Consider the following 22,453-nt stretch of genomic DNA (forward strand, 5'->3'; position numbering starts at 1 on the left):
TTGGCAAGAATGTTCTTGGTGTATACGCATGGCTACCACCTCATTCCTGAAGTGACCTCTAAAATGGATCTTCTGCATTTTACAAGAACAGACTATGCTTCTTTGTGATGAGCATGTTATTCACTAAGTTTGCATTACTCCCTCTAATTCCCTAAATACAACTAATTCCACCACTAAAATCCTGACTAATCATCTTTAGAGGGCTATCTCAAATACCTCTTCATTTATGACACCTTTTCAAAGTTCTATGTACTTTCCTTTCCTAAGTAATTTGTTTTCTTTTTTTTTTCAGAGCAGTAAGTATTACTATTGTGTATTCCTTATTACTATATTCCAAACTACTCCCTGAGGGCAAGGCTTATGTCTTCCTTATATCTGTACCCTTAGTGCAGTGTCTTTAATATAATATAGGATGCCCCAGTAATATAATAATGCCCATTCTCAGTCTTGCCAGAATTAAAACAATACACATTTAACACCAGATTTTGAAAATCCAAGCCCAAAACCTTATGAGTGCCAATACAAAATCAAAAGTGGTATAATTCACCTTTCTTTATTGTCTGGGTAGGAACACACAGACATGTAAAAAGCCAAAACAAAAACAACAACAAAAAACGCCTATCTTCTGCTATATGCTAAAAAAAATGTATATGAAACAAATAGCCTTTTGTTTATACCTAGGTGCCATTCCCAAAATACTTCATTATATACACCTAAGCATCCCAAAATCTGAAAAATATGAAATTCAAAATACTTCTGGGCCCAAGCATTTTGAATAAGAGATATACAACCTGTATTTTCACTGTGTGGATATCTACGTGTCTTCATTTGTAATGTTTACAATCTCTTCTTGTCTACAAGCCACATTAGCATGTATTTTCTAAATTCACACAGTCTAGCAGTCCTCTACAAAGGTGATAAGTATCACCTTAGTCATCACCCAAAGACAATCAATAGTATTTGATAATAATGGAGACAAATTAAGAAAAATACAAATCTAAAACTCACTATGCAACAAATATTCTAAATAAAATTCACATAATAAGAAAAAGCAAATTTTAAAAAATCAAACCATTACTAGTTCTTAAAAAGTTTTAGGTCAACAAAGTAACTTGCTCATGTTTTCTTCAACTTAATTATTTGAAGAAATTATACTTAAAGTTAAAATTAACTCCTTGAAACTAATAGTAGTTATCTACTAGGAGGAATTAAAAAAAAAAAAAAAAAGCAAGAATTCTCAGTGAACTCACACCATGGTATAAATTGTTAAAATCATGCAATGATTGCTTAATTTCTTACCAGGGAATAATATTTTAAAACGTTTAAAATGTTTAAATGTTAACTTTGAACTGCTTCCCTCCTTCCCTAGCTCTATGAATAGAAAGATTAATACCAAGAAGAAGTACTTGTTTGTAAGTAGAAGTAAATTACTTCTAAAAGATAACGGTAATTGATTGAAAATAAAAAGATCTAAAGGTCTTAGTTTTTAATTATAAAAAAGGAGGATCTTGTGTATAACACATTTAAAAAGCCCTTACCTTCAAAAAACAGCATTGGAAATTGAAAAGAAAACATCTGAACATAAAAGATGTTGCCAGATAGAAAAACTTGTAAAGAAATAGGGAAAAAGACAGAGGAAAAAAATAGGCCATAAACGACATACCTGTTTAAGTCTGGCAAGTTCTTTCAAAGCTCGTCCCCACTGCTGCTTATAATGGAGTTTAGACTTAGTTGCAGATTCCAACTTTCTTTCAAGTTCAACCTAACAGTGATTAAAATTGTATCAAGTGAAACACTACACCACTGTGTACAATCACTGAAAGATAATATATACAAAGAGTCTGGCTTAAGAAAAGAGTTTATATAGTGAAACATACGACATCATCTAAAACTGTTATATAATTTACTATAAATATTATGGCACATGAACATTTTCTTGTTTAAAATATAGTCTTATTTTTATTGCCTAGCAGTCTACACTAAAAAGGACTGAATTAGTCTTAACCTCCAGACAGTTAACTATAAATGTACTCACATATGTATATTACATGGAATGAAAAATACATTTATGTTTTACAAAAAGCAGCTCTAACTGTTAACATTCCAATTTAGCTAGCACACTTAGAAACCCAATTTTCCTTTTAAAGTCCTCTCATTATGTGAAAATTTGTTTTATAATAAAGATAGATAATCGAGATACTTTTAATAACTATTTTGGCAAAACTATTGAACATTTGAAATAGTACAATGTTTTTATCAAGAAGCCACTAAGAAAGAATGCAAAGTCAAAACTATTTCAAGAATTTAAACCCAAGAGTAAGAAAAACAATGTTCTTTAATAACACACATTTAATTTTTACTTCTTATTTTTCCTCAAATCTATAAAGGAAAACAAAGTGATTCAATTAAAAACACGGTTATTTATACTTGCAGCAGGCATTCTGTTGTACATGAACTGAAGCCAACTTGGCTCTGCTTTGGAATGTACTCAGTGTTTCGAACCAAGTACCAAACAAATTCACGGAGCCAACAGACAGTTTTACTATTAAGTGATAATGTAACAAATCTGCTTGAATTACAGTAAAACACTGTTGCTCTGAACTGGTCAATTTTTTTTATATCAAGTGTAGTTTTTCCCATACATACAACTCCCAGTGTTGGATAGGAAAACAAAAATGAAGACACTATAAAAATTCCAACTTCAGAAAACTCATATGAAAATAAAAGAGAAACCAGAGTGCCAAACTTCCTTCACAGAAAACCAGAACACACTCTGTAGTAAAATATGTCTAAATAGAGTCAAGCTCTTTTCTGCTTTATAAATCCCTAGTGCTTGGATTTAGGTGTGTTGACATTTTACAACCTGACTCAAGCATTTTAAGTAGAATAATATTGCTGAGATTATTAGAGATAATCTCCTCCACTTATCTCTAAAGACTTACATTCATTTCAAGATAATTTAACAACAGGCCATACCTCAGAAGAATAGAAAATATTTTCTATAGCTGTGAGATAAAAGAATAGTATTCAATTACAGAACAGATCTTGTCCATGACCTAGTCCTTGACTAGGTCTAATATCCTGCATGGGCCTAAGAGAGGTCTGATAGATCAGCTTTACTGAAAAATACCTGCCACATATATTAAAAGAATTCACATTTGCATAGTTGTTCTCAGTAAAATACAAAGAGTTCTATATACAACTGTTTTATCTAACAAATAAAAATCTTATCTAGCAAATCTAATATCCAAACATTATTCACCTAACTCATTTGATCATTTTTTCTTTTTTTGGGGGGGTAAGGGGGGAGTGGTCTCAGACCTTGAACTCTGGGCCTAGGCACTGTCCCTAAGCTCCTTTTGCTCAAAGCTATGCACTCAACCACTTGAGACACAGCATCACTTCTGGCTTTTTCTGTGATTAACTGGAGATAAGAGTCTCATGGACTTTCCTGCTTGGGCTGGCTTTGATCCACAATCCTCAGATCTCAGCGTCCTAAGTAGTTAGGATTATAGGCATGAGCCACCAACTGGCGCCTAGCCATTTTACCACTTTTTAAGGATATACATTTTATGATGTGAAAGAAATATGAGCCCAATTCCCAGAAAAATACACATAACCAATGCTATGATATAATTTCAAGGTATTCAAAACCTTGAGTTAAGAGTTCTTATTATGAACTAGATTTGAGACACTTGCAAGCTTTTGCACTTGATTTTTTCTTTTTGGCTTCTTGAGACGGATTCTGGCTATGTCACCCAGACTTGCCTCAAACATGTGATCCTCTGGACTTAGCCTCCTAAGGGCAAAGATTACATGCATGAAACACCACACTCTGCTTGTACTTTTTTTTTTTTTTTGCCAGTCCTGGGGCTTGAACTCAGGGCCTGGCCACTGTCCCTGAGCTTCTTTTGCTCAAGGCTAGCATTCTACCACTTGAGCCATAGCACAACTTCTAGCCTTTTCTGTGTACGTGGTACTGAGGAAAACGGCTTCCTACATGCTAGACAAGCACTTTACCACTAAGCCATATTTCCAGCTCCTTCCTTTTATTTAAGGGTTCATTGGTTCATGATTGAAGTAATTTACTTTGAGGCAAGTTATACACTTCTGCAAGGATAACAGCTAAAGACCTAGAGTCATTCAGAGACTACTGAACACTAAAAACACAGGTTAACACTTATTGGTTCCCAATTTCCCTATTTCTACCCTTGACAGCCATAATTCAAGTTTTCTACTACAGCTTTGGCATTGTTTTTGTTTCTAATCTATTTCAGTCTGTCACAAGGAAAGACATATCTCTTGCTTTAAGTATTTTTTTTTTTGGGGGGGGGGGAGTCCAGTCGTGGGGCCTGAACTCTGGGCCTGGGCTCTGTCCCTCAGCTCTTCTTCAGCTCAAGGCTAGCGCTCTACCATTTGAGCCACAGTGCCACTTCCGGATTTTTTCGTTTTTTTTTTTTTTTGTTTTGTTTTTTTGCTTATGTGGTGCTGAGGAATCGAACCCAGGGCCTCAGGCATGCAAAGCAAGCACTCTACCACTGAGCCACCTTCCCAGCCCTTCCTTGAAGTATTTTCAGTTTGTATTTTATTATATTCCTACTGCCATTTCTTTAGCTCTGTCTCATCTCAACTTATCCTGAGGGCCTTGTCTCACCAGCTTCAAATTTGTCCACAAATCCTGCCAACTCCATACCAATTCACTCTTTACTAAAAGATCAACTACTCTTTGCCTACAGTATTATGCTTACTCCTCCAACTACAGGATTTAAGGTGCTCACTTCATATGGAAATGTAATTTCCATACCTGCTCAACTTACGTGTTTAGTACTCCTCAAGAGGAAATCCATCTTCCTATGCCCTGCATGCTCCTCACCCACGTTACCCTGGACCTTCCAAGTCTTTTCCTTTTCTGCTTATATATCTTAAAGCTTAATTCTACCTCAACACAAGACTCTCTTAAATCTTCCAGTACTAAACACCAAAATTTGAGAATTGTCAAAGGCTTCTATCATAATCTTTTGTATATTATTCAGTTATTTACTGTTGTCACCTCCTTAATTTTGTAACAAACTATTTAAAAGTTAAAAGTTAAGCCCCAAAGGGGAGAGAGAGAGAGAGAGAGAGAGAGAGAGAGAGAGAGAGAGAGAGAGAGAGAGAGAGGGAGGGAGAGAGAGAGAGTGTGTGTGTGTGTGTGTGTGTGTATGTGTGGTGGGTTTTTTTTTTTGGGGGTCAGTCGTGGGGATTGAACGCTGGACTTGGGCACTATCCCTCAGCTCTTTTCGGCTCAAGGCTCTACTGCTTGAGCCACAGTGGTTTATTGGTTCTAGTGGTTTATTGGAGATAAGAGTCTCACAGACTTTCCTGCCTGGGCTGGCTTTGAATCATGATCCTCAGATCTGAGCCTCCTGAGTAGCTAGGATTACAGGTGTGAGCCACTGGCATCCAGCTGTTTTGAGTTTTTTTTTGTGTGCCAATACTAGTGCTTGAAGTTAGAGCCTGGGTACTTGCTGTTCCTTAGTTTTTAACTCAAGGCTAATTAATGCTCTCAGATTTGAGCCACAATTCTACATCTGGCTTTTTGGTGATTAATTAAGAATCTCATAGACTTTGCTGCCTGGGTTGGCTCTGAACCATGATCCTCAGATCTCAGCCTCCTGGATAAGCGAGGATTACAGGCATGAACCACCAATGCCTGAACTTGATAATATACTTTATTCTCTTTTCTCCCTATTTGCCCTGAGAGTAGGCACACAATGCATACCAAATATTCTTAAATACACTACATAAATGAGCTAGATTAGAAATCTATGGAGTTTTAGGTGTGGCCAATGAGCAAAAGCATCAGATCAAGAGTCTGAATTCCAGTTTCAGACAAAAAAACCAAAACAACAAAAAACCCAAACTCTGCATTTTCTAATTTGCTTTTTCTATCTTCAACTTGTGTAGGCCTTCCTAAATTATATGCTTTGCATATTGTATGTTTCTAAAGTGCCAATTATTTTTAAAGTATGTAAAAAGCATTTCTTAGGTAAAAGAAAGTCACAAAAATTATTATTCATTTCTTATATAATAGAATCAAGAATTACTTAGTAATTAGATAATGCTCATGGCATTTCTCTCCCTTTCCAGGAAAAGAGGGAATATATGTATTACATTGAAAAAATAGGGATCTAATAAAAGAAAAAAGCTGTCAATTCAAAATAATCAGAACTTACAGGCTAAGCAGATAGTTTTTTTTCCTTATGCTTCTTTCTATTGCTTTTTAAGAAATAAAACTCTGCCCTCTTCTGGCTCCAAAAAGATTTACAAAGAATCTTCAGAAGAGTTGAGAAGTCTTAGAATAAAAATAATTTATTAGCTGATAAATTTATTAACTTGAATACCAAAGCAATTTAAGTAACCATTTCTCTTAATAGCACTGTTAATACTTTTACTATGTTTACTGATCTTTATCCTTTTAGCAAAAGGATAAAACTATAAAAAGTCATTTATAATTTATAGGTATGTATTCTGCAGTCAACCAGGCCACAATCAGATACTATGGTAAGGCTCCAGTTATAATTTTGATATCTGGTGTCTGAATTTCCCAAGGTAAAATGAAAATACTTTGACACCTGTTTAAATGATGAGGGTTGTCTAATGAATGCTTCAAATATTTTTGGTAGGTACAATTTATAAACTCAAATTCTTTTTTATATCTGGTTTTATCAAAAAGGAATAAAAACTGCCCACCTCAATTCAAACTCACTTGTAAAGAAATACAGAGATGGCCAAAAATGAAGAAATCATGAATGTTTCCAAATATTTAAGAAACAGAGTAAGGAGGCACTAAAACACCTTGGTGCATGACAGGCTCAGAAACATTCATCAAGCTCAGTAACACTACATGAATAACAATTTTCAGGGGAGGTGACTGAATTTAGTTTAAAACGTTCTATGATAATCACTAAATCTAGGGTTTTAACCTCAAAGTTCTGGGAGGTTAATACGTTTTTCATAATAATGCTAAAGCACTGTCTTTTCTTCTTTCATTCACTTCTTGAGTATAAAGTGGACTTTTCTAAAGGTTATACGATGTACACAGCAGCACAGCAGCACTGCAGACTACAAAAGCAGGTAAGTGTCCTCTATTACCTGCATACTGAAGAGATGCCCAAAAAGGTTAAATACTGTTATTTTCACAATTTTTGGTGTTAGAAAATATTTTTTTTTTGGGGGGGAGGGTCCAGTCGTGGGGCCTGAACACTGGGCCTGGGCGCTCTCCCTCAGCTCTTCAGCTCAAGGCTAGCGCTCTACCACTTGAGCCACAGCACCACTTCCGGCTTTTTTCTTTTTGCTTATGTGGTGCTGAGGAATCGAACCCATGGCCTCACATATGCAAGGCAAGAACTCTACCACTGAACCACCTTCCCAGCCCCGAAAATAATTATTTTTAATAAATGTTTTTGGTTACTGTATACTATTTTGGATGAATAAAAATGCTGAAGCATTTCTAGTTTTAATTTTTAATACAGTGATTACAAGTGTTTGTATTTTCAATAATTTTTACTATGTTATCTTTAGATAAATTATCTTTTTCCTAAGACAAAAAACATATAAAGGGATCCTGCGTATAAAAAGGCCAAAACCAGTCTCTTAAGTCATTCAAGGAAAGCCTTTCACACACTTGGATTTCTTTTTTAATATAAAGATCAAAGTAGGCCAGGTACCAGTGGCTCATGCCTGTAATCCTAGCTACTCAGGAGGCTGAGGTCTAAGGACCACGGTTCAAAGCCAGCCTGGGCTGAAAAGTCTCCATGAGACTTATCTTCAATTAAACATCAATATTTCTCGAAGTGGCACTGTGGCTCAAAGTGGTAGAGCACTAGCCTTGAGTAAAAGAACTCAGGGACAGTGACTAGGCCCTGAGTTAAAGCCCCACTACCAAAACCAACCAACCAACCAAACAAAAAAACTATGGTTACTCAACACTCTCCAATGGTGCCACAAGTTACTTAAATTTTATTTGTCAGTAAGAGCCAATAGTTAGGTAAAACAGTGTCCCAGGTTCTATGCCAAGCATTTTAGAACTATTAACTCATCTAATTCTTTAATCAATTTTACTAGCCTTGTTAAAAGACACAGAAGCAGAAAAGTAAAAGAACTAGCTAGCCCAAGGTAACAAAGCCAGAATTTGAACCAAAGTTAAGGAGTTGCCTATTCATGTCAATAACTCTATAGATTCAAAGCAAACTTGGAACTCTGAACCTGTCATGATTTTAAAGGCTGCATTTTAAACCTTATCCTGTATAGTATTTCTCTGACTTACAGGTGCTCCCTGGGCACACTTCCCATAGCTCTCTACTTTGCTAGCTCCTTTTCTTCTCTCAGATCTCAATATATTTGTTCAAACTTAGGATGCCTACTGGACATCATATATTTTACAGTACCTCGCCCCCAAACATTGTTTGTGGCAGAATCCCAATACAAAATGAGAGGCAGGGTTTTACACTGAACCACAAAAACTAAAATGAGAACAATATTCCTCCTTCTCAGCTAAAAAGCTACAGGTGTATGCTTTGAACCAAATTTACAGGATACACAGAATAGTATATTGTAGCTAAAATTCTAAGAGTGCAGTAGTATGATCTAGAATCAGAGGATCCAGGACCCAGTGCCATGCAGTATCAGAGGCATCCTAAAGCAGACTGACAGGACACTTGCCATTTCCTGCTTCCTAGATACTGTCTATGTTTTGAAACTGAGTTTTGTAAATGTCTTTGTTTCTAGAGTTAGATCTGTTTACAATCCAATGTAGTAATTAATGTAAGCTGTAACTGATATAACCCAATAAATTCAAATTATTCACAGTACCACGTACCTTAAACCTTATATTTTTGATATTAGAAAATTATAGTGAAACATTATTACACTGTATACATACACAGTAGGTATTGATTTTACAAACTGATTACTGCAACTAGCTAAAGTGACAAAAAAAAAAAAAGACACGGTACCTTTTCCAAGGTGAGAAGATTTATTTCAGATTGGAGACGTATTTCTGGTTTGTTGTTTTGTTGATCCTTGAATTGTTGGAACTCTTTTTCCAAAAGCTTATATTTATTTTCAGCATCATTAAGCTGTATTTAAAGAAGTAGTTACAGCCATTTAAAAACAATCAGATGGCTATTACATGGAATTCAATTAAATCTCTTTTAAATTCTAAAGCATGTTCACATTAAAAATTTTTGGAAACGCACAAAGTAAAATGAAGAAAATAAAAAAAAATCTAAAAATTTAAGGTCAAAGAGCTAAATAGTGAAGGAGTTCTAACAAGCTTTGCCTAGTGAGTTAATCAGTAGAAGCAAAAATACTATATATTCTTATCCTTAACATCAGTCTCTAAAGAAAGTAGTCAACACTTCATAAATTAAAAGAGGGAGAGGGAGGTGAAGCAAGGACACAGGATGACCCAATGCAACAATGATACTCACAAGATACTATGTTGGAAATGAACTTTACAACTTTGGCTGGGGGTGGGGAGGAGAGGGATGGGATAGCAGGAGAGAAAGGGAGGAACAATGTTCGACAAAAAATGTACTCATGACCTTACTCATGTAACTGTGACCCCTCTGTATAGCACCTTTACAATAAAATATAATTTTTTAAAAAATCAACATAAGCAGGGTGCCGGTGGCTCATACCTGTAATCCTAGCTACTCAGGAGGCTGAGATCTGAGGATCATGATTCAAAGCCAGCCCGGGCAGGAAAAGTCTGTGAGACTCTTATCTCCAATAAACCACTAGAAGACCAGAAGTGGCGCTGTGGCTCAAGCCATAGAGCTTTCCTTGAGCTGAAGAACTGAGTAATAGCGCCCAGGCCGAGTTCCAGCCCCATGACCAAAAAAATAATAATAATAAAAAAAAAAAAAAATATATATATATATATATATATATATATATAATGGAGAAAAGGGAGGGGGAGAAGAGGAAAGGCTAAATGGGGGGGATGACTGCCATACTTTTTTTTTTTTAATCTGAAAATTTTGTTTTTATTAAATATAAAAATTGTCTAAGATACCTTCCCAAGTCATACTATAATGTGACCATCCATGATAGATCAGTCATCTCTTTCCTGAGATGTAAGATGTTACTAAAGATAAAATGCTGAAAAAAAATTGTAAAAAGTAGCTATTAAACCATCACCGATTGTAATTAATATGTACCTCACATGTTTGGGTAGTGAGCTGTTTTCTATTTCCATATAGTTGAAGTTTAATTCTTTTTTATCGTTTAATGTTGTTGTAAGGGTGATGTCAGAGGGGTCACAGTTACACGATTAAGGTAACAAGTACATTTCTTGTGGAACATTGTTAGCCCCTCCATTGTTCTGTCACCCTGCCCCAAGTTGTAAAAGTTCATTTCCAACACAGTGTCTTGTATCGCTGTTGCACTGTTTACCCTTTGTCCTTTGCCTATTTTGTGATTCCCTTTTCTGAAGTTTAATTCTTTTAATATCCAAAGTTCAAACCATTCTTAAGCACCTCTCTTCTGTTTTAAACAACAACAAAAGTAATATACCTAATATTATACCAACACTACTAGTGATTCTGATAACTGCTTACATTTACAAGTTTTTCACAACTTAGATCAGAATCCCATAGCAACAATCAAATTCATTCTTATAACCACAGAAATAAAAGGACCGTCACTGACCCTAAGCTGCTGTCAGCTACTGTTCAAGACAGAAGACACTGAAGACACTTGTCAGACATATTTAATCAACAGTGGTATTTTAGAAGAAAGATAAGCTTAATTTTTAATAGCTTCATCTCTTTTTTTTTCTGCAAATATCTGAGTCCTTATCACTGCTGAAAATTAGTCTGGGCTCCAGACATATAATGGTTAAACCACAGAGTTACTATGAAACAATCTGACATTGATAAAATTATCATGCTAATGAAAATTAAAACTGATACATCCTAAAAAAATAACCCTAAAGTAATAGTCCATGACAACATTTAATAATAACTAGAGTTCAAAGAATTTTTGAGATAATAATGCTTTAACTGAAAATTAAAAGAATGAATAGTTGTACTCATAAACTGACACAGTGAATGGTAACCCTTTTGTAAAACTACCACAAAGTAATAAAAATATAATTTAAAAAATCTATTTGTTGATTTATTATTATTTTTCACCTTGGCAGTACTGGAATTTGAATTCAGATCTTATACTTGACAAGAGGAAACGTAAATGTGGACATGGTAGGTCCTCATTTTTGTTAATATTTATAAAGTGACTATTTTTAGAGTCTGGGGTTTATTTTTTTGACCTGATCTTATTTTCAAAAAGTAGACATTTAAATTTAAGTGAAGAGTTAATATTTGAGAAAAACTAGATTTAAAAATACAGGAGGTAGACAGAAAAGTTGTGAAGGAACTGACAGTCATTTTCTGAATGTTTTCAAGAGTTTATTGTTTATATGGCTTTGTTATATTTTATAAAAATTTCCAATAAGACTTATAATGTGGCTCAAACAGAGCACCTGCCTAGCAAGCACAAGGATGTTAGTTCAACCCAGTGTCCATTAAAAAAAAAATGCTATACTGTTAACGCTTAAGGTGATGTGTATATACATATATACACACATATATATGTATGCATGTACACATGTCTGTTGTCATACACTTCTATTTTTATATGTACAGATCTACAGTTAAAAAATATATTCTAATATGTTGATATAATTTGTTTTTCTTGAATATTCAAGTTAGTTTAGGCATTTCAGGGTTGTTGTTTTTTTTCTTTTGGTGGGTGAGGGGAAGACATGATCCTGTGATTTAATGGAGATAAAGATTCACAGACTTTCCTGCCTGAGCTGGCTTCAAACTGTGACCCTCAGACCTCAGCTTCCTAAGTACCTAGGATTCCAGGCATGAGCCACTGGCCCCAGGAAGGCATTTCAGTTTTATAAACAACAATACTAAGAATATTTGTGTATATATACTTTGACTTGTCTAGCTTAAGAATAAAATCATAGGGTTGGGAAGGTGGCTCAGTGGTAGAGCGCTTGCCTTGCATGCATGAGGCCCTGGGTTCGATTCGTCAGCACCACATAAGCAAAAAGAAAAAAGCCAGAAGTGGCACTGTGGCTCAAGTGGTAGAGTGCTAGCCTTGAGCTGAAGAGCTGAGGGACAGCGCCCAGGCCCAGAGTTCAAGCCCCACTACCAGACCACCCCCCACCAAAAAAAGGATAAAATCATAGATTAGCAAATGTAAGTAGAGTTGTTTTTCTATTAATAATTAACTTTGGTAAATGCTTTTACCTTTGTATAATTGTTTTAGTAATTTAGTTTACCTGTATTTAATATTCATGATCATTTCTCAATTCCTTTGTTTTTTTAAAAACCATGTTAATTCTGTATTTTTTAAGTTTGTCTTTATGTGACCTCCAAATATGACTGAATGTAATCTTTGGTTGTAGAAGCTTTGTTTCTCAAAACTTTATGAATTCCACATTTTTCTAAGGTATTCAATATTGCAGAAATCTCAAAAGTCAGAATGAATTTATTGCTATAAATGTATTTCTTTCTGTATACTTTAGAGGACTTGATCTTTGTAATAAAATTTAGTATAATGTTAAAAAAATAGAATTCACAAGGTCCAGACAATACAGTACACAAAATTCTCTGGGGAAGTGAGCAGTGAGGCCCTGACAGGAATCCAGTGTGGCTGGAGAATACACAGCAGAGAGGGAAAAAGGAGAGATGAGGTTAGAGAGACAGGCTGGGTTCAGATGATGCAGATGCTGGTAGATAAGGTAATGATTCAGATCTTTATCTATAAATGGCAGAAGATACAGAAAAACTGTAAGAAGGTGTCATGAGTCCAAAATTTCAAAAATACGTGCTGCAACATGAAACTGGATGAGCCTATCACTAAAATAAAGAACACTTACGGAAGGAAGGCAAGGTACAGATGAGAAGATCAAACTGAATTAAAATGCTTTTAGGAGCTCTAAGTAAAGATATCAAAAAGGCAATTAATTCATGGGACAAGAATGTAAAGGAAAAGTCTTGAAAATATTCATGTGGAAGTACCAGATGTACAGATTCTCTGAAGTCATGGACATACACTGTAGTAAACAGTAAGTCCTGAGAGCCAGTGTGTTAGTACATACCTGTAATTTCAACAACTTGAGCAGTGGAAGCAGGAGAGTCATGAATTCAAAGCCAGCCTGAGCTATACAGCAAGACCCTATCTCAGGGAAAGCACAACAACACAACCAGAAAGCAAGCCCTGACTTTGGAGTAAGTTCAACGTTTAATAGACAAAGGAAGACTGCATGAGAAATACCCTAAATCAATGCCAGTGGGTTGAGGAAAGCAAGACATAGAAGACGAGAATAGAGAAAAACAGTGACAACAGTGTACACAGGAAATTTTAGCAAGAAATGGAAAACTCCTACTGTACTTGGGTGACTTAAACCATTGATGGCTTCTCTAAACAACTGGTTGGCTGGAGCTCCGGGATGGAAAGCAAACTAGGTAAGGAAATGGTGTGTGCAATAAATAATTCTCCCATAAAATCTGGTTCTTAACTGAATTTGATCCAGTGCCTCAAGAATATCTACGTTTGCAAAAAGCTATCAGAAAAATATTTTATATTGTAGTCACTTGAAATACAGGACAGTTTCACATAAATAGTTTTAAGAGGGGCTGGGAAGGTGGCTCAGTGGTAGAGCGCTTGCCTTGCATGCATGAGGCCCTGGGTTTGATTCCTCAGCACCACATAAGCAAAAAAGAAAAAAGCCGGAAGTGGCGCTATGGCTCAAGTGGTAGTGTGCTAGCCTTGAGCTGAAGAGCTGAGGGACAGCGCCCAGGCCCAGAGTTCAGGCCCCACAACCGGAAACCACCCCCCCCCCCCAAAAAAAATAGTTTTAAGAGCAAAAAAATTATTCCAAGCTTTAACTTAGAAAACAAGATCCAAGATTAAATAAATTTGAATCTAGTCTAATGCATATGATTAATGGTCTAAATCAGTGAATTTTATCAACTTTTGGAGCACCTGCTGCTGAAGCCGGTGTTTATCCTCTTCTATCTGCCGAGTCTTCAACCTCTCCAGCTCCACTTGGTGAACACAGTCTTCTTTGGCTCTACGGATGGAGTCTTGAAGTTCTTGTAGGTTCCGCTCGCGTTCAGACTGAAGTTCCCTTTTCTCCCTTTGAACCTTAAAAACAAAAACATCCTTAACAGGTTGACCTATTACTAGCTGTGTCATACTGTGAAACAGTTGATCATCACTACCATCAGTGAAGTGTTCAGAATACTTCTTTGTATTAGAGAGTTAATGTTTAGACAATCAATGTTTAAATATATGGTGAGATTAATGGAAAAAGGAAGGGTGGGAGAATACAGTCATTATATCCAATGTACACATGAGAAAATGGATCCATGAAGTTATGGGTTGGAGACAAAGATTGGAAGACGTGACATTGACCAAGATGCAGTGTACTTATAAACTTATCTATTGAACTGAACACCATTGTAAAACTAAAGACAATAAAAAATACACAATGATTAAAATTGTTTATCACTTAATACTAATATATGAAACTATAAAAAATCCATATATAACCTGTATAAGCTCAAATGAAAATTCCCATTTGGATAAAGACTTTAGTACAATTATATAAAAGAAACATGCCTGAGGTTTTTTGTTTTTTTTAATTATAGAAACTGTTGATTCTTTGCCTAAGCACTTAAGAAGATATATTTAAGCTTAAACCCTAAATCATTTAGAAATTTCAGAGGGCTGGGAAGGTGGCTCAGTGGTAGAGAACTTGCCTTGCATGCCTGAGGCCCTGGGTTTAATTCCTCAGCACCACATAAGCAAAAAGTAAAAAGCCGGAAGTGGCGCTGTGGCTCAAGTGGTACAGCACTAGCCTTGAGCTGAAGAGCTGAGGGACAGCGCCCAGGCCCAGAGTTCAGGCCCCACGACCGGACCCAAAAAAAAAAAAAAAAAAAGAAATTTCAGAAATTAGACAGATTAGGGTGGTTGCCCAAATTTTTAAGAAATATTATGGTTAGAGAATGGACATATAAATTTAATATAATACTATTTAAATTCATTTCTAGAAAAACTTTTTTTTAATATAATCTAGTTAAGACCTAATTTAATGCTAATTGTTAGGATGTAATCTTTCTTATGTTTTGAGAAAGAGTTTCCTATCTAGCTTAGGTTAGCTTTGAATTCATGATTCTCCTGCTTTAGCCCCCTGAGAGTATGGAGTTTACACTGCCACACTAGGCTCAGAATTCCATGTTTATCCACCCTTTCACATAATGGCGAAGTAAACCAAAAACTCCTATTATGGGAAGAAGTTAGCCCAGTGGCTAAAAGAAGGTCGACTACTTCAAATAACAAACATTTTTCTACCCATTCCCATCAAAAAAAAAAATTTTTTTTGGTCATGGGGCTTAAACTCAGGGCCTCAGCACAGTCTCTGAGCTCTTTAGTTCAAGGCTAGCACTCTACTACTTTAAGCCATAATGCCACTTCCAGTTTTCTGGTGACTAATTGGAGACAAAAGTCTCATGGACTTTCCTGTCTAGGCTGGTTTTGAACTGTAATTCTCAGATCTCAGCCTCCTGAGTAGCTAGGATTACAGGTGTAAGCCACCAGCACCCGGCCCATTCCCAATGTTCTAATACATATGCTTTATTTAGTGAGTATCAGTTTTCCCTATAATGTCTGAAAAACAATTTCCATGATTTATAAAGTAAAAAAAAAATGGTATAATGTTTAGGCAGTAAAATAAAGATATGATAGGTGAATGAAGTACCTCGGATTCTGCACTGGCCAGCTGCTGCTCTCGTTTCTCTAATTCAATTAGGGTTTTTTGAAGTTTTCCCTCTAGAATGCTATATTCAGCCACCTAAAACAGAAAAAAGTTATTTACTTCTCTTATTCAAAATACAGAAAATCTGAAACACCTATTATTTTATTGAAATAGGACCTAAGAATTGGAAAGAGTCAAAGTACATGCCTCAACTCAAAATATTCATTCAAAAGGAATGAAAACACAATGGTGCATTTGTTTGACTGTCTTTAAAAAATGTCTCAAAAAGATGCTTGTAGTCAAGAGTGCTTAGTCAAGCCAAGCTCCTAAATCTTCCAGTATTGTTCTTAATCACACTCATTTTTTTAACTAATCCAGTTACTACATTGGACAGCCAGCTGCAAATCAATTCTCTACTGCTTCAGAACTTATCTTTTACTACATTCCAGGAACAGAGTTCCTGCTTGGTCTTGTAGACATGAAGAAACTGAGGTACAAAGAAGTCTGCTTTTAAGGACCAGAGTCCAATTCAGTGTACGAAATCTACATACACAGCCTTGTAGGGCTCTCCTCTTGCCTGTGCACGCATGCGTGTGCATGCGTGCATGTGTGTGTGTTTTAATTTAGAACTTTCTAAATTAAATTGTTTGCTTTTGTCACTATCTAGTCTGAGGGCACATCCCAATCCCTTTGCTACACCAATAAATGGCTGGTATGATGCTTCTCAGAGGGCTACTGTCCATTTAACCCTATTTCTACACATGGACAGAGAAAATGTATCTTCCTGTATTCAAATCTGGTAACAGCCAAATATCTTCTTAGTCTTTTTTCTTCTCCAAAATAAACACCTATTTCCATCACTGGTCACATTATTATTCCCACATTCTTTAAAATGGAGAATCTAGGTCATTTTTATTAAGTCCTCTAAAATGATGTTCTGTTAATTGTACCATTTACTTTTTTGGTGTATCTAAAAACATGCTAAGCATGCTTTCCATCCTTAACCAAATCATTATCACAACTATTCAAATATTTGGGTTCTCACCAGAGTTCTGCTTCTGGAGGCCTCTTAGGTGGCGATCTTATCTTCCTACCATCACATATACTAAGAACTCCCAAATTTGTATTACAAAGTCAAATCTCCTCTAGAGTTTCAGGCCTGAAAACCTAAACAATATTTGCTGTACATTGTTATTTTTCATGTCACAAACTTAAAAAATTAAAAACTTGGAATCATTCTATACATTTAACATTCACCAAGCAAAACAAGGTTGTATTCTTGGTAAAGGTAAAATATAAATAAGCAAATGCTGTTTATTTTGGGAGCACGGGGGTTTGAACTCAAGGCCTTGTGCTTGCTAGGCAAGCACTCTTTTATCACTTGAGCCACTCCCTCCACCCTTTTCATTTTTGGATAGGGTCTTGCTTTCTCCCCTGGTGGCTTGGACTACACTTCTCCCATAGCAGAAGCACATTACCTACCTAACTTTTTAAGTTAACTTTTGGTTAAGATGGGTATCTCATGATCTTTTTGCCTGTGCTGGCCTCAAAACATGATTCTCAGCTTCCCAAGTAGCTAGGATTACAAGGGTGATCTACTATGCAAGCCACAAGTGCATATTTAATACCAGTCAATGCTATGAAGAATGAGAACAGAGTGCCAGGGGACAAAAGGGGGGCATTATTTTGGATGTGGTAGTCAGAGAAGGCCTCAGAAGTTATTCTAAGCAGAGACCAAATTGTAGCTCCAGAAGAAAGTGTTTCACAGATCTTTAGGAGAGAGGTAGCTCAGCATATCTGAGGCACAACCAGAAGGTCAGAGTGGTTGGCACAGACTGACGGGAGAAAATGGACAGAGACCATGCAAGGACTTGCACATTCTACTAAGAATTTCCCATTTTATTCTAAGTATAAGGCGCAGTATGATGAGTTCTGAACAGAGGAATACATTATTCTGTCTTATATTTTAAAAGCTCCACTTTTGGACCAATATGTATATAACAAGGTACAGGGGGCCAGGAAATGGGTATAACATGAAAGACAATTAAGGGTGAATTAGTTTGTACATTGAGTAAATAAATGAATAAAAGGCAGTATTATTTGTTAAGATGGAAAAAATCAAAAGGAACAAATTTCTAGAGAATAGAAGTAAAATAGCCAAGTATAGAATCCAGGACAGAAGCTAAATTTGGAAATGGAAAGAGGTGTTTATCAGAGGTGAGTGATTTGATTTACATAATGCTTAGATCACCAAAGGAGTTAGTCTATATAGAGAAAAAGAATATAGTCAAGGACTGGTTCCAGGAATAAGCCAAAATATGTAGAGGATGGATCTAGTAGAATAGTAGGAGAACACAGGAAAGCCAAGTTAAGCAAGCTTTTAAAAAGCTCACACTGGGTAAAGGTGAAGGAGGACAGTTTGTGAAGAGACAACCTGTGTGGATTCACTGTTCTTGAGGGTCAGACAATGAACAGACCAGGGACACACCAGGACTACAGGGGAGCACTGAGGACCCCTCAAGGTATAAGGATTCAAACGTCCTTTCATCCTCTTCAATACCCACCCCCCTTCTCTGTAATCTTATATTCATGTACAGCTTCCATTTTCATTTATAAATATTGCTTTCCAAGTCTCCCTGACTTTAATATTCACTTTCTTCTTTTCTATCTACTCTTCTATCAGAATGACTAAAATAATTATTTATTTATCTAAATAAAAATATCCTTTTAAAACAGTGTTTCTCCAAAGAACTCCCACTCATCTGGTAGAACCACTACTAAATATCCCCATGCTGCTGATCACATGTATGGTGTATATATGTACACCGTTATATGTTATAGACTGTGATAGACAATTTGCTCCAGGAAAGTTAGAATGAACTTGTGACTTTAAATGAGCATCATTATTCCACAATACTGTGAAATTTGAGATATTATGTAATCACTTAATCACAATTAAAAAAAAAAAGAACCTCAGGGAAGGTAGGGAGGGAAGGGATAGTAAGGGGAAAACTATGGAGGGGGTAACAATGCTCAATAGGAAGTGTACTCATTACCTTGCTCATGTAACTGTAACCCTCTGTATAGTATCTTAACAATAAAAAATTAAAAACAACAACAGTGTTTCTCAAATCTCCATCTTTCTCAACTAGGATTCATCATCTGCACCACAGAGCACAGAAAATTAACTATCTTTCTTTCTGGAGATGGTATATCATTCTACCAATATAGATGCACGAGAGAAAGTTAATTCTTTACCAACAATGGGCATGTTAGGTCACAAGGACTTCATTCACTCCTGAATACTGGCTAGAAAAGCCATCACATAATCTAGTCTAAACTTTAATTTTTTATTTTCATTTTTTAAATGTATTTTATTGTAAAGGTCATATACAGAGAGGTTATAGTTACATAGGTCAGTACATTTCTTTTTGAACAGTGTCATCTCTTCCCTCATTTTCTCCCAGTTTTGTCCCTCCCCTGTCAACCTATCCCACCTTATATTTTGAACACACTTTGTCCTCCCATCTAACATCAAAATATGCACAATTTCTTAATGCAATAGTCCTACACTGAAATAAAACTTTGTTTGCTTGTGTGGAAAGCCCATCAAAAGCACTGGAGGTAACTTATAAATGAAGCAACGAGGTACTTGTATTATCTACGAAAGCCTCCTCACAATCTCTTATGTAGGACTGATGTCCTCCTCTGGGCGGGGGCTGAGAGTGCTCATAGATGAGACCACTATAGGCAGTACCATGTAAAGCAGAGATCAGGTACACCCATACTCCTTCAGGCACACTTTCCAAGTATTAAAGAAATTACACATAGACCTAACAACCTTCAGAAACAACTCAAACATTATGCACATAAAATTCTATAGTTGATTCGCAGAGAATTTTACTTTAAACATCTCATATTGAAGAACTATTTGTTTCTCCCTATTAACTTGATTTTACAGTGGCTTCTAAGATTATTTAAGACCAATTATGGATGTTAACATATCCTAGCTGATAATGTTCTTTCAAAATAGGGCACTTTAAGACAAATGAAGTATTTAGTCCCAAAATGCACTTTGGTTGAAAGAAAATGGTAAATTCAAGTCTACTTTTCCAATATGACTAATTCAAATAAATAGTTCAAATACTTATTAGGCATCCACCATCATCTTTATTCTGATTAGAGTTCCTAGTAGCTCAGAGTTCATGAATTCAAGCTCGGATGGAGGAAATAATTGTATAGATGGAATAAATTCCCAACAGAAAAAAAAAAAATCACTATTACCATTTTAGGTAACAAACAGAAACTTTCAACTTGATTTTTTTTTTGCCTGACTCTATTGAAAATAACTATTTCTTGTAAAACTATGTTCAGTTATGTCATAAGTTGAAATCGTCACTATGTGTCCAATTTTATTAATTTTCCAAATTTGATCATTATTTGAATTTTGCAAACCTGAATACTAAAAGGACTCTATCATGGAACAAATGATTCAAGGATAAACTTATCTTCAGAACATTAACATATTGCCCAGAGCTCTAGAATTCCATTAATATGCAATACATGAGTTCTGTACTTATTACTTAGTATAAAACTCACATACTTTTTGTTTGGGCTAGCCTCCCCCTCTCTTCCTCCAGAATAAATCCTCAGATGATCATTTTAAAAGATACATCTAGGTAGGAAGTGGTACTGTGGCTCAAGTGGTAGAGTGCTCACTATGAACTGAAGAGCTCAGGGACAGTGCCCAAGCCCAGATTTCAAGCCCCACGACCGACAAAAAAAACCAACCAACCAAAAACGAAACAAAACAAAAAGATACGTCTAAAACTGGGTCACAGACTCATTGCTGCTGCCCTGGCCTAGCTTGGTATAGACCACTGGGCAGCCCCTGCAGAAAGCATTCTGTCCACACATTCAAAGGTGGATCCAATGGGGCCAGCATGCTCTTGCTTAACTCCATTGGAGCAGAAGCACACCTGTGGTTCAGCTGGTCAGCGAGAATACAATCGTGCTGCTATATGAGAGTGACCACCCCCTGGCAGAAGGTCAGGAGCACCTTTTAGAGGTAGGATAGGCCAACAATGGCTCTTTACTTGCTTTTGAGTTCTTTTGCAAAAAAAAGAAAGGCTTTGGGCTGGGAAGGTGGCTCAGTGGTAGAGCGCTTGCCTTGCATGCATGAGGCCCTGGGTTCGATTCCTCAGCACCACATAAGCAGAAAAAGCCAGAAATGGTGCTCTGGCTCAAGTGGTACAGCGCTCACCTTGAGGGACAGCACCCAGGCCCAGAATTCAGGCCCCACAACAGAGAAAAAAAAAAAAGAAAGAAAGAAAACAAAGGCTTTAACACTTGTTATTTAATTGCAGCCACCTGAGCACTATCCCTTTGCTTCACAAGCAGTCCCTAGTCTTCTGCTGGTATGTGCTATACCAGAAAATATGGCCTCACAGGGCTCTTGCATACACTTCAGCTCTGGTTCCAGTGCCAATGTCTGCTTGTCTTCAGATGTGCAGACCTTGTCTACACCATGCTCATCTTCCTTTGTTTTTCCCACCAGTTGGGGGCCTATTCTCAGAGGTCAAAAGCTGCATCACTTAGATCAGCAGGCCCTAGATGGAACCACTGGCCAAAGTACTCTGCAAATCTGCAACACCAGCAGGTTGGGACTTCACCCAGCACAGACTTAGGATTCAGAGTGCCTGTTGTCTGGCCTCCCGCCCATCCTCCTACCAGAGCATCTCTTTCTGAAGCATATCTCTGCAGTAGGTCCTAACTATATAATGTGAAGACTTGTTTTTACTGTGTCACTTGATATGGTAAAATCAGCTGGTGTCCAGAGCCCTGTTGTTTCTGAGCTCCTTTCCTGCCTTCCTTCACTAAGATTGGCTTTGCTAACAGAAAAGAAACCTTGAGTTCAAGGAGGCATCCTATCAGTCTCTGGCCCATCATATCAGTGTCATACCCATACAATATGGACGAGGTTTTCAAAACAGAACAGATAGATGCAGCAGCTAGAACTGCAGACTAGCCCCTTGGTAAACAGGATCCAACTAGTTTAAAGTAAAAGGAAGGCCAGCATGGGATAGGTGGATGCCCGACAGGCAAGGGCTTCCCTTGGGCAGTTGTTATTTGTGATCACTTCGTAAGGAGATAGATGCTGTGTTTTAGAATATAAGGAACAAGGCTGAAATTGTGAATACTTTGTAAACACAAGAATTTGTATTTTAAGAGTAGGATTTTGAAGGGTACTGATGTTCTACCAAACAAAAGTCATAAAAACGTCTTGTTTTCATTTAAAAAAACAAAAAAAACAAAAAAAAGGCCTTATTTCATGATTGAATTCTTAAAAACAGCTAAAAAAAGGGGTGCTTTTTATTCATTTACAGGTTACAATGTAATTTTTACATATATGTTAAAATGTGCTATTTTCTTTTTTATAAAAGAGGCAATATTTTTTGTTTTTAAAGTCCTGTGTAAGACATCTACCACTTCAAAATGTAGAAAGATAAAATCACAGTGTTATCTGACTTATCCATCTACCTCACCTATGTCCATACAATCCATTATGCAGACTATTCTTTCCAAAGGTTTTCTTTAAAGCAGGTACAAGGTATTATCATTAGAATTCTT

At 36.4% G+C, this 22,453-nt stretch overlaps 1 protein-coding gene across 2 annotated transcripts in view; it reads right to left on the reverse strand.

The window, feature by feature from the left end:
• Positions 1-22,453, reverse strand: part of LOC138818227 (centrosomal protein of 120 kDa) — a 60,261-nt gene that overhangs the window by 12,834 nt on the left and 24,974 nt on the right. For both annotated transcript variants that reach the window (XM_070009244.1, XM_070009245.1), the window contains 4 exons: positions 15,827-15,919; positions 14,050-14,211; positions 8,997-9,119; positions 1,664-1,762 (listed from right to left, as the gene is read on the reverse strand). In XM_070009244.1, the coding sequence (XP_069865345.1) occupies positions 1,664-1,762; positions 8,997-9,119; positions 14,050-14,211; positions 15,827-15,919 (477 nt within the window). The remainder of the gene's footprint in view (positions 1-1,663; positions 1,763-8,996; positions 9,120-14,049; positions 14,212-15,826; positions 15,920-22,453) is intronic.

Source organism: Dipodomys merriami, unplaced genomic scaffold (assembly GCF_024711535.1).
Source record: "Dipodomys merriami isolate MVZ:Mamm:240054 unplaced genomic scaffold, mDipMer1.0.p SCAF_72, whole genome shotgun sequence".
In the NCBI taxonomy this organism is placed as follows: Eukaryota; Metazoa; Chordata; class Mammalia; order Rodentia; family Heteromyidae; genus Dipodomys; species Dipodomys merriami.